The sequence below is a fragment of the Oncorhynchus masou genome, chromosome 13, assembly GCF_036934945.1.
Source record: "Oncorhynchus masou masou isolate Uvic2021 chromosome 13, UVic_Omas_1.1, whole genome shotgun sequence".
Lineage (NCBI taxonomy): Eukaryota > Metazoa > Chordata > Actinopteri > Salmoniformes > Salmonidae > Oncorhynchus > Oncorhynchus masou.
In genome coordinates, this window is record NC_088224.1 from 36,743,854 (window position 1) to 36,761,362 (window position 17,509).

At 42.8% G+C, this 17,509-nt stretch overlaps 1 protein-coding gene across 3 annotated transcripts; it reads right to left on the reverse strand.

Moving 5' to 3' along the window:
* Nucleotides 1–979: 979 nt before the first annotated feature.
* Nucleotides 980–16,646, reverse strand: LOC135552201 (cyclic AMP-dependent transcription factor ATF-6 beta-like). Of its 3 annotated transcripts, none has more exons than XM_064983682.1 (17): nucleotides 16,336–16,646; nucleotides 14,636–14,715; nucleotides 10,637–10,718; nucleotides 10,346–10,405; nucleotides 10,165–10,247; nucleotides 9,793–9,973; nucleotides 9,459–9,623; nucleotides 8,998–9,161; nucleotides 8,662–8,841; nucleotides 7,188–7,270; nucleotides 6,844–7,038; nucleotides 5,796–5,903; nucleotides 3,674–3,773; nucleotides 3,471–3,538; nucleotides 3,171–3,273; nucleotides 2,928–3,012; nucleotides 980–2,801 (listed from the first exon to the last, which is right to left on the reverse strand). In XM_064983682.1, exons 1-17 carry the CDS (start codon nucleotides 16,406–16,408, stop codon nucleotides 2,425–2,427), a joined length of 2,187 nt encoding a protein of 728 aa, XP_064839754.1. In that variant the 5' UTR covers nucleotides 16,409–16,646; the 3' UTR covers nucleotides 980–2,424. The 3 variants fall into 3 exon arrangements, with proteins under 3 accessions (XP_064839754.1, XP_064839753.1, XP_064839752.1); XM_064983681.1 differs by having other exon boundaries at nucleotides 8,965–9,161; XM_064983680.1 differs by having other exon boundaries at nucleotides 8,662–9,161.
* Nucleotides 16,647–17,509: the final 863 nt, after the last annotated feature.

The window sequence follows — 17,509 nt, forward strand, 5'->3', positions numbered from 1 at the left end:
GTCAAAGTAGTGCCCCTGTCCTCTGGGAATTCAAACATACCGATGACGTGAGATAGTAAAGCATGTGCTGAACGTTCAGCTACCTCAGCTTGGCCATGAATAATGATGGATTCTCGTACTGAAAAACATGGCTGCCAGTCTACATGACGCTGTTGCCTTTACTTTTAAGTTGTCCTTTTGCATGTATTTCCCCTCCGATGCAAATGTCTCTTCCTGCTGCAAAGACAAATTTGACTTGTTAATCATTTGCATTTGTCATGCTACATGAGACGAAGCGGAAGCATTCAGTAGAGAGGGCGTTATGTTTATTTTCAGATACTTTGGACCAGACTAAACCAAGGATGTTCTTTGTACCAACTGACAAATACAAGGATGCTGTAACGAGACCTTCGGTTTAAGAGATAATCAAATTAAGGTTAAAGAAAAAGTGTGATAGAATTCTTCTTATGCATCCAGCCTAAGGAAAACTGAAACAAAAAAAGTTGGATGATAGCCACTAGTAATGTTCAAGTTATGCTTTTTTGGTATGTGCGAGAGAAATGAAAGACTTTTTTTTTTAAATCACTTTATTTATAAAATTCAATGTTCATTTTCTACAAACAAAAAAAGGCAGCAGTTCAAACCTCTCGTATAATCAGAGAAAGATCATTTTTAAAGTTAGAAATTCATTTAAGAAAAAAAAGGAGGCATTGACCATATGTACATTGCTACCATTACAACCACCAATTTTCATGCTTAAAGTTTTTGCCGTGTGTATGTGTACATATAATGTGCGTGTGTGTGGCGAGTGTGTTTGTGTGAGAGAGTGCATTGACATGTACATGCAAAAGGGAATGTCTTGGATCCAACACTTCACCATATCACTAGTAGCATTGTGTTCCTGTATTCCCGTTGGCTAAAGTGGGTTCTGAGGCTAAAGTGGGTTCTGAAATGGAAAAACTACTAAAAAAAAAGAGACCTCAACACCCCCTAACATAACTTGTACAGCTTCATATAAAATTTTATTTTTTTAATATTTAATTTCTTTTGATAAGAATAATTATATTTTTTATATAAAAATGAAAAACAATGGGTGGTATTCCCGTAAAACGGCATTATCTCGAACAAAAACACTTGCTGAAGAAGTGTGTGCAGTGCCTCAGGCAGAGCATGACAGACAAAAACATAGCGAGAGTTCACAGACAGAGTTTGCAACTAACGAAAATGACTTCAAATCTCATTGTAAGATTCAGAAACCACTTTTGGTCAGAAGACTCAAGTTGACTGCATTGGGGGGGGGGGGGGGGGGTAAAACCCCGAAATACAACTGAAAACGATGCTTACAGAATTACATTACATAAACCGTGTATAAGAAACACAATCAATTCTAGAATTACAGAGTACCTGGATGATCGATTCTGGATAAGGTGTCAGTAATTTAACGTTGCTATATTGCTGATGACATTGAGAATGTATTCAGATGTTAACAACCTATATATTTTCTTTCTGTACTAATTACATGGAGATACAGTGGATCGAGCTCGATGTTGCAAGACTTTGTGCAAGTGATTAAAAAAATGACAAGTATATACAAACACACAACACACTGTATGATCAAGGTGGTCGTCTACATTCAAAGCAAATATATTTAGGCCGATCCATGTACTTGATGTGTTAACTTCTGGAGTATAGGAACGGAAGGTTTGTGCCCATAAGATGATGAGGACAGAGCAAAACATAGCTATGAATTTGAAGAAAAAAAAAAACAATATCTCAAAAGCTACCATTGATATTTACAACCAATAAACACAAGTTAAATAATTCTCATTCAAATCCAAACACATTTGACATAATAAAAGAAACAAACAAAAACAACGAAATCTAAGCTGACGAGCATCTGACCTGAATTTTCTGCAGGAGCCCTCTGAATGGAATTTCAATGGAGAGCGATACACACAAAATATACAAAACGGAACCGTCACACACACAAAAAAATGGTCCTCAAATGAAACCACGAGCAGTCCACTAACATTAGCTGCATATATTTCAGTGATTAATTCTGCGCTGTGTCTAAGTGCAGTGAACTGATAGGTCTATGTTTGAGCAGTTTTTCAAAAAGTATATATTAAGAAATGATTTAGTTAGGAGCCATTGGTAAACCTTTTAAATCTTTTTTTACTTTTTCTATATTGAACAGATCAGGTTTGTGAAATGGGTATTACTCATTGGTCTATTAATATACAGAGTCTTCAGTAGAATAAAACACATTTGCTTTGAGTTGCTGGGACAACGTTTCAACATTGTGGCACCGTAACTTCATTGTTAATCATTTGCTGCAATTAGTACAGATGTCCTCCATTATTCCATGACAGATCTGCCTCCTACAACCCTACTCTCCCTTATTAAGTCCTCCTCTCCATCTCACTTCACTTATTCAATCTCCCATTACCCTCTCCTTCCTGTTTTCCCTCTACCCTCTCCTTCCCGTTTTACACGATCCTCTCCTTTCTCCTCCAATCCCCCACTCATTTGTTCACCTTCACTAACCTCAAACCCCGCCCCCTGGCCGATGTAATACTCGGCCTCCTGTCTGCTGGCAGGTAAGGGTTGCCGTGGAGACGCCGCTCCGCCGGTGTGGGGATGGTGGCGGCCTCGGAGGGAGGTGTGGTTGCTGTGGTGATGGTGGGCGGGGGGAGCGGGAGGGGGGTCGCGGAGCGACGGGGGAACAGCGGAGGCTTTGATGGGGATGATCCGGGTGTCCATGACCTCACAATCCACCTGCATCATCATCTCATAGCCCTGGGATTTGTTATATAAACTCTCTGTGGGAGGGAGAGAGAACGAAAGAGTGCAATGTAAAAAAAGACATACTGACAAGGAGAGCTATATTTTGGCACAATTCTAAACGGCTGATAGTTGCGTCGAGATATCAAGAAAAGAAAACTCACCGTTGACGGACATAGCCGGCATCACCAGGGACATTTTGGGCCGTGTGGTTTTGTTGTGGCTGATGGCTGGCAACAGCAGGTGATCCTACGAGAGAGAGAGAGAGAGAGAGAGAGAGAGAGAGAGAACGTAGGCTCATGAACGTCAGACATACGTCGTGCATTATTTGAATGGCACCCACTGTCCGCTTCATTGACACTCGGTTGTCACTTCCCTAGAGGTTTGGCGCTGTTGTTCCGTCTTACCCGTCTGAAGGAGACCACGTAGAAGGTGTCCTCACGCCGGTCGATGGCGTCCATGAAGTCACTGTAGCTGATCTCTGGACCGGCAGGGAACACTTGTATCTGACTGTGAGAGACAAATAGTTTGGGTGAGACCAAGACTACAAATACCAATAGCAGCAGGTTTTTTTCCCCCTCCTCCCTCAGTTGATACAAATACCATACTTGGTTTAGTATTGTACAAGTGAACATGCAAGTCGACAAATCACTTTGACGGATGAACACCACTGTTGGTTACTGGGAAATGTGGTCGACAACGGTTACCTGTCAATGGAACGATGGGTCTGGATGGGAAGATATCTGGAGATGTTGGTCTTCCTAAGCTGCGCTTTCTGTAGAAAAGGGAAGGGAAACAACTGACGTGTACCAAAACAACACACATCAACGAGGTCGTTTAACACGCCAGAGGGATCATGTGTACTCGCGTGGGAATGTGAAATGCTAGATGAAACTAGATGAAACCGCACCTGCGCTATTTTAGCTTTTTTCACTATCTTCGGCTTCCCTCCAGACTTCTTCCTGTCGATCTGGTGCCTGTGGACCCATCCTCTCAGCTCATCTGCCAGCCTGAGTGAGAAAGTGAAGCAGTCATTCGTAGAAGTCAAGGGGAGTACATATACACACATATATATATACAGTGCCTTGCGAAAGTATTCGGCCCCCTTGAACTTTGCGACCTTTTGCCACATTTCAGGCTTCAAACATAAAGATATAAAACTGTATTTTTTTGTGAAGAATCAACAACAAGTGGGACACAATCATGAGGTGGAACGACATTTATTGGATATTTCAAACTTTTTTAACAAATCAAAAACTGAAAAATTGGGCGTGCAAAATTATTCAGCCCCTTTACTTTCAGTGCAGGAAACTCTCTCCAGAAGTTCAATGAGGATCTCTGAATGATCCAAAGTTGACCTAAATGACTAATGATGATAAATACAATCCACCTGTGTGTAATCAAGTCTCCGTATAAATGCACCTGCACTGTGAGTCTCAGAGGTCCGTTAAAAGCGCAGAGAGCATCATGAAGAAAAAGGAACACACCAGGCAGGTCCGAGATACTGTTGTGAAGAAGTTTAAAGCCGGATTTGGATACAAAAAGATTTCCCAAGCTTTAAACATCTCAAGGAGCACTGTGCAAGCAATAATATTGAAATGGAAGGAGTATCAGACCACTGCAAATCTACCAAGACCTGGCCGTCCCTCTAAACTTCCAGCTCATACAAGGAGAAGACTGATCAGAGATGCAGCCAAGAGGCCCATGATCACTCTGGATGAACTGCAGAGATGTACAGCTGAGGTGGGAGACTCTGTCCATAGGACAACAATCAGTCGTATATTGCACACATCTGGCCTTTATGGAAGAGTGGCAAGAAGAAAGCCATTTCTTAAAGATATCCATAAAAAGTGTTGTTTAAAGTTTGCCACAAGCCACCTGGGAGACACACCAAACATGTGGAAGAAGGTGCTCTGGTCAGATGAAACCAAAATTGAACTTTTTGGCAACAATGCAAAATGTTATGTTTGGCGTAAAAGCAACACAGCTCATCACCCTGAACACATCATCCCCACTGTCAAACATGGTGGTGGCAGCATCATGGTTTGGGCCTGCTTTTGTTCAGCAGGGACAGGGAAGATGGTTAAAATTGATGGGAAGATTGATGGAGCCAAATACAGGACCATTCTGGAAGAAAACCTGATGGAGTCTGCAAAAGACCTGAGACTGGGACGGAGATTTGTCTTCCAACAAGACAATGATCCAAAACATAAAGCAAAATCTACAATGGAATGGTTCAAAAATAAACATATCCAGGTGTTAGAATGGCCAAGTCAAAGTCCAGACCTGAATCCAATCGAGAATCTGTGGAAAGAACTGAAAACTGCTGTTCACAAATGCTCTCCATCCAACCTCACTGAGCTCAAGCTGTTTTGCAAGGAGGAATGGGGAAAAATTTCAGTCTCTCGATGTGCAAAACTGATAGAGACATACCCCAAGCGACTTACAGCTGTAATCGCAGCAAAAGGTGGCGCTACAAAGTATTAACGTAAGGGGGCTGAATAATTTTGCACGCCCAATTTTTCAGTTTTTGATTTGTTAAAAAAGTTTGAAATATCCAATAAATGTCGTTCCACTTCATGATTGTGTCCCACTTGTTGTTGATTCTTCACAAAAAAATACAGTTTTATATCTTTATGTTTGAAGCCTGAAATGTGGCAAAAGATCGCAAAGTTCAAGGGGGCCGAATACTTTCGCAAGGCACTGTATATATATACACACACATATACATATATACACATATATACACACACATATACATATATACACATATACACACACATATATATACATATACATATATACACACATATATATATACACACACACACACACACACATATATATATATACACACACACACACACACATATACACACACACACACACACACGGATACAGTGACAGGCCTGTGAGAGCGCAGGTGCACTGTCGATGTTGTAACTCAATATCATATTTGCATAATGTGGTGAGAGACATGGCAGAGAGAGATTCCCGGACGCCCGAGTTAGGACCAGAGCAGCGCTGCTGACCTGAGGGACTCGGAGCGGTTGAACTGCCTGCAGTCATTGGAGGTGAAATAGCGGTCGATGTCCTGCAGGACCAGGTCCTTCACGTCGCTGAACACGTCACTCAGGTTCCTGAAAACAGCCAAAACATCTAACACAGATGGAAACATCCTTCTGAAAGCCTAACCGTTATACAAAATAATATTATATGGAAAACCATAGTGATTTCAAAGTGCAAAAGTCCTTAAAGAGCTGTAAACATGAAGTAAACATCGTACAGGCAAGTCACATGTGGACATCATTTCATGACAGCCTGTTAGCAGTTAGTTACTTCACTACATTCCTAAAGAAAAGAATGTCATTTTTACTCCATACACTTTACCTCGCACCCACGTTAGTACACGTTACATTTTGACAGGAAAAGGGTCCAATTCCAGCACTTATCAAGAGAACATCTCTGGTCATCTCTACTGCCTCTGATCTCTCACTAAACAGAGAACATCCCTGGTCATCTCTATTGCCTCTGATCTGACAGACTCACTAAACAGAGAACATCCCTGGTCATCTCTATTGCCTCTGATCTGACTCACTAAACACAAATGCTTCGTTTGTAAATTATGTCCGAGTGGCCCCTGGCTATTCGTAAAGAATGTAATACAATGGTGCCGTCTGGTTTGCTTAATATAAGGAATTGGAAATGATTTATACTTTTGACACTTAAGGATATTTAAAAACAAATACAATTAGACTTTTACTTAAGTAGTATTTTACTGTGTGACTCACTTTTACTTGAGTCATTTTCTATTAAGGTAAATGTACTTTTACTCAAGTATGACAATTGAATACATTTTCCACCACTGCCCGTTACATATTTCTATGTCCAGCTCAAACACGGTCTTGTTCTCCAATGACGTTCTACTTGACTGAACCATGTTTGCGAAGCCTCATCGATTAGAACCACAAGGGCAGCAGCCGCAGAGGGCTGTGGCAATGAACAGGCTCACCATCGTGGATATGCAGAGTTACATCGTGGATATGCAGAGTTAACGATGAGTTGGACTTTATTACCAACCTAAACTGGTAAGAATCAGTGGATTCCCTCTCCACCTCTCCTCCCTTCCACCCATCCTCTCCTCCCTCCTCCTCAGGATCTATCCTTTCCTCCACTCTGCTATGTTCCCGAGCCGTCTCAAACTCCAGGAGATGTCTTCCTGTGTGAGGGACCACCTCTTCCTGTAACCCCGTCTCCAGCTTCCTGTCTGTGATACTGGAGGAAAAGATGTAGTCAAAATCAACTAAATCATGCAGTTATGTACAATACTTTTTAAAAACAGGATTTTTTTTGAAGGGGGGGGGGCAATTTGCCAATTGATAACACTTCATTGAATGGCAGTGACTATGAACAGTGACTTTTACCTGACAGGGCCGAAACTGAAGGTCATGAACAGTAGCACTGCCATGACACAGACGGCCCTCTTGTTGTTACCAGATTCACTGCCCTGGAACAGAGAGAGGATTTAGAGCAGTGTAAACACTGGGGCCGGGACGATACCAGTATCGCGAGACTCAGTATTGTGGCAAGGAAACAAAACACCAAGGGGATTTAACTTTAGGAAAAAGAGACCTGATGTGGGAAACAATTATGTTGTCCTCCAGAGTCAAATGTATTTCTTTCCAAAACTATAGAACACAATATTTTACATACAGCAGGTTTTTAAAGAACCAAAAGAGTTTGGTCTGCTTCGTGCTTTCATTTGAACCTACTGCGACATTGCAATCGTCCCGGCCCTAGTAAACACGCATGTACCAACATGTCCTCTTTGAAGGTATTCCTAGTTGTTGCTTGAACAGTCAAATCTTAACCACATTCTTAAGACTTTCATTTAGAAAGATTAAATTGAAAGCAGTCCATCCGGTTCATTAGGGAAATCTATCTCTGCCTCAGCAATGTAATCACCGAACAGATTTGCTTAAGGGAGGTTTCCTGGCTTTCCAGCTCCCCTGCCACCCTCCCTCCCCTCTCTCCTACCCCTCCCCTTCATTCTCCTCCTGTACCTCCGCCACTACCTCTCCTTTCTCTCTTCCCCTGTACCGTCTTCCATCCCTCCTCTCTCTCCTTACCCTCCCCTTCATTCTCCTTCTGTACCTCCGCCACTACCTCTCCTTACTCCCTTCCCCTGTGCCGTCTTCCCTCCCTCCTCTCTCTCCTAACCCTCCCCTTCATTCTCCTCATGTATCTCCGCCACTACCTCTCCTTTCTCCCTTCCCCTGTACCGTCTTCCCACCCTCTCCTACCCCTCCCCTTCATTCTCCTCCTGTACCTCCACCACTACCTCTCTTTTCTCCCTTCCCCTGTACCGTCTTCCCTCTCTCCTAACCCTCCCCTTCATTCTCCTCATGTATCTCCGCCACTACCTCTCCTTTCTCCCTTCCCCTGTACCGTCTTCCCACCCTCTCCTACCCCTCCCCTTCATTCTCCTCCTGTACCTCCACCACTACCTCTCTTTTCTCCCTTCCCCTGTACCGTCTTCCCTCCCTCCTCTCTCTCCCCTTCATTCTCCTCCTGTACCTCCGCCACTACCTCTCTTTTCTCCCTTCCCCTGTACCGTCTTCCCTCCCTCCTCTCTCTCCCCTTCATTCTCCTCCTGTACCTCCACCACTACCTCTCTTTTCTCCCTTCCCCTGTACCGTCTTCCCTCCCTCCTCTCTCTCCCCTTCATTCTCCTCCTGTACCTCCGCCACTACCTCTCTTTTCTCCCTTCCCCTGTACCGTCTTCCCTCCCTCCTCTCTCTCCCCTTCATTCTCCTCCTGTACCTCCGCCACTACCTCTCCTTTCTCCCTTCCCCTGTACCGTCTTCCCTCCCACTCCTCTCTCCACCCCTCCTGTACCTCTTTCCCGGCAAGCCTCTCCCTCAGGGCCTGGTTCTCCCTGCGGAGGTGCTCGTTCTCCTGCTGCACCTCTCTCAGCTGGCCCTCTAGGTTCTGCAGGTACTCCTTCTTCTTCTTGCGTGACTGGCACGCCGACTCCCGGTTCTTGATCATCCGCTGCTGCCTCTTCATCACCTTCATCTGAGACCCGGTCGGAGGGGAGAACACATGGCAGTTAATCACGGCAGAACTGGGCGTGTGATCTGACAGTGAAGCCCGGGGTAAGGCAGCGGTTGATGTAGAGCGTGAAAGAGAACTACTCACTGACTGACTGACATGCGACTGACAGACACTCACATCCACGCCGTTGCAGTTGCTCCCTGGCAGAGAGGACGCCGGGACTATGGGTTTGCTGGGGAATCGGGCCGTGGGGCTATGGCAGTGTGGCATGGTGGGGGAGGCGGGCTCCATTTTGACGATGGCTGGCGCGGACCCCAGACAGACTGACTGGGAAAGCACCACTAAGAGAGGGAAAAGAAGGTGACATCACTCAGCTATTACGTAACATATTATGTCATATTGTGTCTCTTAGACACCCAAATACCCAAAATACAAGTATTAAAATACATTTCTAATCAACAAATCACAGAAATAGACATGAATAGGTATTGTGGCGATTTGAGCATGCACGCCCACAGAGATACATAAAATAACTTGGAATTCAACGCTCCCCTTTAATTAACCTCGGCGATTCACCAAACGGTAAGCCTGGAATAAGGTCATGTGTGAAAAATGGTCAGTCTGGTCCCAGGACTCACCAGGCCTGCTCTGGTCCCTGCTAGGCAGGCTGTGCAGTATGAGGGCCTTGGCTGGACTGGGAGCCTGGGGGACGGAGAGAGCCGCTACACACACAGGCCTGGGTTGGATGAGAGGCTTACTGCTCAGGATGGTACTGGCTTTGATTGTGGCCGCAGTGGGGTGCACTGGAGGGAGAGAAAGAACATGACATGCACTATAAAATGTCTGCCAAGAACAAAGTCAAGGGCATTTGCACCCAAAGCACATAATATTAAACATGAAGCGTACTCTCGTGGCTGAAGTCTTTCCTGCGCAACACATCAAATAGCTGGACATCACTGCAGAAACGAGTACCTGTGGCCTGTGTGTCCATGCCATTGTGGGTTGATGTTTGGTGTTGCTGAGGCGGCAGTTTGGACTGTGGTCGGGCCAGTTGTGCAGAGGCCACAGTGACTTCACATGTGCCAAGTGGTGGTGCCAGCACATCTCCAAACATATAAGGAGGTGTGGGCGGGTTCTCTCCTTTCACTGGGATCTGAATGGTAGAAAGAGAGATGTGCAAGAAATGTTAAAAACAGGCTTCACACTTTAGTTACTTCTGAAATACTCGGACGAGGCTCTGTGTCACTGAACATGTGCACTTTGTGTACATTGCATCTCAGAGTCTCTAAACTGTGATGCATCAATATTGTAGTGCGATGTGGAAGCTGATCTGTCTGGACTGACCTGTGAGTCTGGGAGTGAGGTCAGGGAGCAGTCGGAGGCCAGCGAGGAGGCAGGGGAGGGAGGCTCCGCCTTCACCCGGAACACTGGAACAGCACACACAAATGATACAAAAAGGACACAGTGAATAATTCACATTCAACCATAAGACAAACACATACACAATAGCCAAAGAGGGACTTACACATGTCCACTGGCAAAGGCTGCGTTATCGTCATTTCATCTTTCAGTACGGGAATGTCCCCTTAAGAGAGTGCGAGGAAGGCAGAGCAGAGAGAGAGTGGCAGGGAGAAAGGTTTCAAAAGTACACCACAACCGACGCTGCGCTACAATGACACTTTACTGATAAACTGAAGTGACGTTGCTATTTTACTTCATTGGACTTCTATAGTAGTAATAACATGTCTACTACCACAACGAATACTTTTAAAAAGGAAAACCTCTCCTTCCTGCCACACTTGATTAATCTCTGCACCTGTGAGAAGGTTGTCGTCCAGGTGTCTCCATGGCGACGTGGGATTGTCGGGATCAAGGGTCAGCACGAGATCGTTGTCAAACTGCGAGAAGAGAGAGGAAGCGGAGGGCAGAATTAGGCCATCGTCTGGATTAGTCAGTAGGTCGGCAGGGGGTGCGCCATTGGTTGGCCCAACAGGGAAATCAGCCCCATTATCGGCCCGTCTCAGGCTCACTCAAATTACCTTAACTTTGGCATCACACACTGAACTCTCACGACTGCTAGGTAGTGTGTAACAATACCTGGTTTATACTGATACTGCCAGCACTAGCCGACGACCACCAGGTTACTCAACCCTGCACCTTAGAGGCTGTTGCCCCATATACATAGACATGGAATCACTGGTCACTTTAATAATGTTGACATAACGCTTTACTCATTTCATATGTAGAGTTGAAGTCGGAAGTAAACATACACCTTAGCCAAATACACTTAAACTCAGTTTCACAATTCCTGACATTTAATCCTAGTAAAAATTCCCTGTCTTGGGTCAGTTAGGATCACCACTTTATTTTAAGAATGTGAAATGTTAGAATAATAGTAGAGAGAAGGATTTATTTCAGATGTTATTTCTTTCATCACATTCCCAGTGGGTCAGAGGTTAACATACACTCAATTAGTATAAGGTAGCATTGCCTTTAAAATTGGTTAACTTGGGTCAAACGTTTTGGGTAGCCTTCCACAAGCTTCCCACAATAAGTTGGGGGAATTTTGTCCCATTCCTCCTGACAGAGCTGGTGCAACTGAGTCAAGTTTGTAGGCCTCCTTGCTCGCACACGCTTTTTCAGTTCTGCCCACAAATTTTCTATAGGATTGAGGTCACTCAAATACCTTGACTTTGCTGTCCTTAAGCCATTTCCCCACAACTTTGGAAGTATGCTTGGGGTCATTGTCCATTTGGAAGACCCATTTGCAAACAAGCTTTAACTTCCTGACTGATGTCTTGAGATGTTGCTTCAATATATCCACATAATTTTCCTCCCTCATGAAGCCATCTATTTTGTGAAGTGCACCAGTCCCTCCTGCAGCAAAGCATCCCCACAACATGATGCTGCCACCCCCGTGCTTCACGGTTGGGATGGTGTTCTTCAGCTTGCAAGCCTCCCCCTTTTTCCTCCAAACATAACGATTGTCATTATGACCAAAGAGTTCTATTTTTGTTTCATCAGACCAGAGGACATTTCTCCAAAGTATGATCTTTGTCCCCATGTGCAGATACAAACCGCAGTCTGGCTTTTTCTATGGCGGTTTTGGAGCAGTAGCTTCTTCCTTGCTGAGCGGCCTTTCTGGTTATGTCACTTTAGGACTCGTTTTACTGTGGATATAGATACTTTTGTACCGGTTTCCTCCAGCATCTTCACAAGGTCCTTTGCTGTTGTTCTGGGATTGATTTGCACATTTCGCACCAAAGTACATTCATCTCTAGGAGACAAAACACGTCTCCTTCCTGAGCGGTATGACGGCTGCGTGGTCCCATGGTGTTTATACTTGCGTATTATTGTTTGTACAGATTAACATGGTACCTTCAGGCATTTGGAAATTGCTCCCAAGACTGAACCAGACTTGTGGAGGTCTACAATTGTTTTTCTGAGGTTTTGGCTGATTTCTTTTGATTTTCCCATGATGTCAAGCAAAGAGGCACTGAGTTTGAAGGTAGGCCTTGAAATACATCCACAGGTACACCTCCAATTGACTCAAATTATGTCAATTAGCATATCAGAAGCTTCTAAAGCCATGACATAATTTTCTGGAATTTTCCAAGCTGTTTAAAGGCACAGTCATCTTAGTGTATGTAAACTTCTGACCCACTGGAATTGTGATACAGTGAATTATAAGTGTTATAATCTGTCTGTAAACAATTGTTGGGAAAATGACTTGTGTCATGCACAAAGTAGATGTCCTGACCGACTTGCCAAAACTATAGTTTGTTAACAAAACATTTGTGGAGTGGTTGAAAAACTAGTTTTAATGACTCCAACCTAAGTGTATGTAAACGTCCGACTTCAACTGTATATATTGTATTGTATTCTACTGTATTTTAGTCAATGCCATTCCAACATTGCTCGTCCTAATATTTATATATTCTTAATTCCACTCTTTACTTTTAGATTCCTGTGTATTGTTGTGAATTGTTGGATACTACAGCAATGTTGGAGCGAGGAACACAAGTATTGACATCTGCTAAATATGTGCATGTGACCAATAAAATTTTATTTTATTTTGATAAAAGGAAGAATGAGCAGATTGCCGCACTATTGCACACTGTATTTTATTTTACTAGGCAAGTCAGTTTAGGACAAATTCTTAATTTACAATGACACTCTACCGGGGAACAGATCAGGGAACGGTCCGCCTTGCTCAGGGGCAGAACGACAGTTTTTTTTTAACCTTGTCAGCTCGGGGATTCAATCCAGCAACCTTTCAGTTACTTGCCCAACGCTCTAACCACTAGGCTACCTGTAGGTGATGTAGATTGGAATAGGGATGGACATGAGTAATCGAGTCCTCAAACGGATGTCAAAAGTCTCTCTTTAACCCGACTAAAGATCACTTTGTTTGACAGTCAAACTACTTTTGTGGAACGTGCTTTGTGGCTGCACAAATGAGCAAGAAAACATGTCCCGATTTTACATATTTATTTTGTCGTCTTGGAGACAACGTTAATTTGCTTTCTCCTGTTCCATTTCTACATGTGCATTTGTGGGACACAACACAAAAAGAAGCCAAGCCAAGCATCAGTTCTTCTCCTTGAATTAATCTTCCCTTCTGTGTCCCTCACTAAACTGTGTTCCGTCCACTCCCTCTACACACGCTTGCTAAGAGCGCACGCAAGCCCCCGTTAAGCCTACAGAAACAAATGCCTATAAAAACATGTCTAACTGATGGGATACACAAGCTACATTCCTTGCTAAATGACGACAGTTTTAAAAACAAATTGTGTTCCGTCCGTGAGTTGATTGATGTAGGGAAATAGGTGTTCCAACGACGAGCTGCAGGTTTGGAATGATTGCGTCCCGTCTATTTTCCGCTTAGGCTACTTTGCGAACTGCTAATGCCATTTAGAATTGGTTAGCCTAGGCTACAACCCCCCCCCCCCCCCTAAACATAGACAAGTTCCACACTGAAAAGAAAAAAGACAGAGTGTATTTTCAGAATCTTAAGAACAGGCCGACTCACTAAACAGATCTTGTGATCGTAATTCATCTCCATGCAGTTTTCAACGTAGAATTCTTAATTCATTTAGAAACATTCCAAAAGGCAAAATAAAACTAAATCGAACATCTGTATATTGATGACAGATTTTTGTTTGTAACCCTCAGAAAATTGTCTTTCAACTCGCTAAATTGAGCCCCGTTTCAAATGATTACTCTGAGAATAACTATTCCAGACGCGATATGCGCATCGGCAACTTATTTCACTTAGAAAAATAGTTATATTTTATTCAGTTACACGACATCATTTTTTTTTCTAGAAATGATGAGTCTTGAATGTGATAGGGCTTGGGAAATAAAAAACAAAGTGTCTTGTCTGCTAAATTAACAAAACAAGGCTCTACCATTACACAGTCATAGGCTTCAACAAGCAAGTGCCACTGCTAAGGTTATTACCTTTTGTGAAGATTGTGTTCCATAATATAACAGTTACAATAAATTAATCTTAAATGACACTTGTTTTTATATATAGACAAATGCACACATATTTATTTCCAGTGTGGCCCTTGTGTTCTAAAATAGACCCCCCTCCCCCCATTGGAGTACTCAACAAAAACAAAGCAAGAGCGCTAACTGTCAAAACATTTCAAATGCCCATTCCTGGAATAGGCCTCATGTTGAGTAGACAGGAAATTAGGTCTAAATCATTGACAGCTTTGAATTAACTTCATTGTGGTGATACAACATGTGTAGTACAGTGGTCAGATAATACAGTCAGGGTCTGTGAGCAGAAAATCTTTGTCCGTACCGATGTTTCATATTTTGGTCCTCTCGTGTACTCTCCGTCCTCTCCCTCCTCCATGCTCTCACACTGGTACAGACAGGCATCTGAGACAGACAGACCAATTAGTTAGCACTGTAGGAACATAATTATGCACATGGACAGACATGCAAGTTGCTTGAGTATCAGTTGCTATCGCGGTTGTAAGTAAAGCCTTATCACTATACCACAGTGACCCCTTGTCGCCATGGTTTCCCGTGCCTTATTTGGTTTGACAAGGGCTTGAAACACGACTCTGACCTTTGAGCTAAAACAAGAAGAGGGATCTACTAGTAAATGATGGTTGTGATCATAAACACACCTAAAAATGAGCTCGAGGTTTGGTGCTTTTCTACACCCATTTTAAATTCAAAGCAGCTTCAATTCACTGGAGTCCAGTTTGGTTTTCCAGCTTTACAAATTGAGTGAAATCTAAGCAATGGAGGGGAAGCTGGCTTAAAATACATGAGATGGGAGGTTTTCTGCCCTGAGGTGACCCATCTTCAATAGCAGAGGGATCGGTAACCAACCTGCTCAGTGCTGAGAATGGTTCCCCATTACTGTTGAATTTGAATTAGCCAAGTGTTTGCTACTCATGATAATAGTAGACCCCATTAACTAGAGGGACAACTTATGGGCTGAAATTAATTCTAGCCTACATTATCGTGGGATGTTTGTTTTTTCTTGAAAGAATGCTTTTCGTTTTCCACAACTAGTTTTGATTCACACTGCAGGCCTGACTGGTTAAATGCTGTCCATCACAAATAGTAAATGTAAAATGTAATCAAGTTCAGTGATCACAGGAAGTGAGTGAAAATGCGTGAGACATTTTTTTAAACCTTTATTTAACTAACTTTAGAACCAATTCTTATTTTCAATGACAGCCTAGGAACAGTGGGTTAACTTCATTGTTCAGGGGCAGAACAGAAGTACAGATTTGTACCTAGTCAGCTCGGGGATTTGAACTTGCAACCTTTCAGTTACTAGTCCAATGCTCTAACCACTAGGCTACCCGCCCTAGACAACGACACTTAAGTCTGCAAACTTCAGCATATAAAAGCAATGATCAGGGAGTCAGTAAAAGGGAAAAGTCTGTTTCTAAAATACAGTGCCATACAATGAAAGCAAGCCAATCTGTCAGATGCAAATGCTATTGATTTAAAAAAGGGCCCGAGATACCCAGATGTCGCAAAAAGCCAGCTTGGTTTTCAGTCTTTAGGTAGGCTGAGGCCTATGGTTTATTCAACACATTACATACGTTTTAAATTCAGGTATTTGGAATCGATGGTCTTTTCAGATAGTCTTTATCTTATGGAAAATAAAAGCTTGCCGAGCACAAGCTTTTATCACACTAATACCAAAGGGTTTTTATAACTAAAGTTAACACTCCTATATGTGCTAATACAGTGACATATCCGGTTTGCTGCCCAGTGTACATATAGCTAGACATTGGCGCACACACCCACGCAAGAAACCCAACTACCACCAACTTTAACATTATGATTGTTCGTAATTTGTTGTCAGGGTCAACCTGATAAGGTTAGGAAATTAAAGATGCATAGTCAATTTCACGCATTCGTTATCAGCTAAAGTCGCGTTAGCTAGCTGATCATTTTAGCTATCTAACGCATCCATGCTGCCCAGGTGGTAAACATGCATTACAGTACCATTTATTATCTCTCACTTACCCCAATCCTCGCTTGTCAGAAGGTTATCAGCGAAGAAACGACTATCCAAATCAGATAGTAAATCCGTAGTCATAGCCACAAGGCGTTTGTTAATTAGAGGGAGTGTAGACAATCACCGATCGATTATATTAAAAAATATATAAATCCGCGAATTCGATTTACAGCAAATAATGTTCAGTTGGCGATTGGGTCCATCGACGTACAAAATACAATTATAATTTCTTACGCGAAACATTAGATTTTGTATGTATTTTGTTTCATAATATCCACTCGGTCCACAGAACCATCTCGCATATGACGACATCCAGACAAGAAACGAAATTTCCGCAAAAAGCCCGCCCATTTTCAATACAAGATCCAATCAAAGCAAGGATTTGTTAGATTGATTCTTCAGTCGCCCTATCCAATAATATTATTACTATTAAGACAGAGTAGACCGTCGTAGATGGACAAAAGTAAGAGGTTTATAAGGTGATTCGACCCAATCGCACGTCAGAATTTTGAGTGACGTTGAAAATATTCAATGGTTGACATGTAATTTGGCATTCCTTTCAAAGGACATGCTCTAAAAATCAATCACGTGTTCAACAATAAGAAACATTTCATTTGAACACATGGTTGATAGCTAGCTAAAGTTGTCTCTTTCCTAAATTAGCCATGGGATGGAGATAGGGTTTTGGACTTGTGGTTTTAGTTGATTCTCCGTACTGGCCAATGATTATAACGGGGAATCTGACTCAACCATACATTCCTACATTGTGCCCCTTGCCTGAGAGGATGGAAGTTCAACATGTATCTAGATGTAGTAAGCCAGTGTTAACTAGCTAACGTTACCCATGAAGTGAAGTTTTTAGCCAGGTAGCAAGACAACCAACTTAAAGCGTGTACTGTATGACAGTGATAGACCGTTTAGTCAACATGAGATAAAGGATCATGGTTTTGGCTTGAGTGAGTCATGTTTTTTCTACAAACAAATCAGAACCATGGACAACCACATCATATTTAGCTTACATTGATTGGACTCATTTTTGGTATATTTTAGTTGTCACTGCATAAGACTAAGCATAGGTGATTTGATGTTGAAATGGTGCTGGAATAGTGGAGGCAGTAACTGTTTTTGTAACTCTCCATGGTTCTAAATCCATAGTTGTTTAGTGGTCTGAAAATGGCGGAA

Bases quoted from the DNA above. Each gene is read 5' to 3' on its own strand.
- LOC135552201 (XM_064983680.1), bottom strand. From the start codon at position 16,408: ATGACTACGGATTTACTATCTGATTTGGATAGTCGTTTCTTCGCTGAT. The intron at 10,719-14,635 runs GTACGGACAAAG...CTCTTCTCGCAG, and splicing joins GACCAAAATATGAAACATCG to TTTGACAACGATCTCGTGCT. The intron at 3,013-3,170 runs GTAAGACGGAAC...TCTCTCTCGTAG, and splicing joins ACGTGGTCTCCTTCAGACGG to GATCACCTGCTGTTGCCAGC.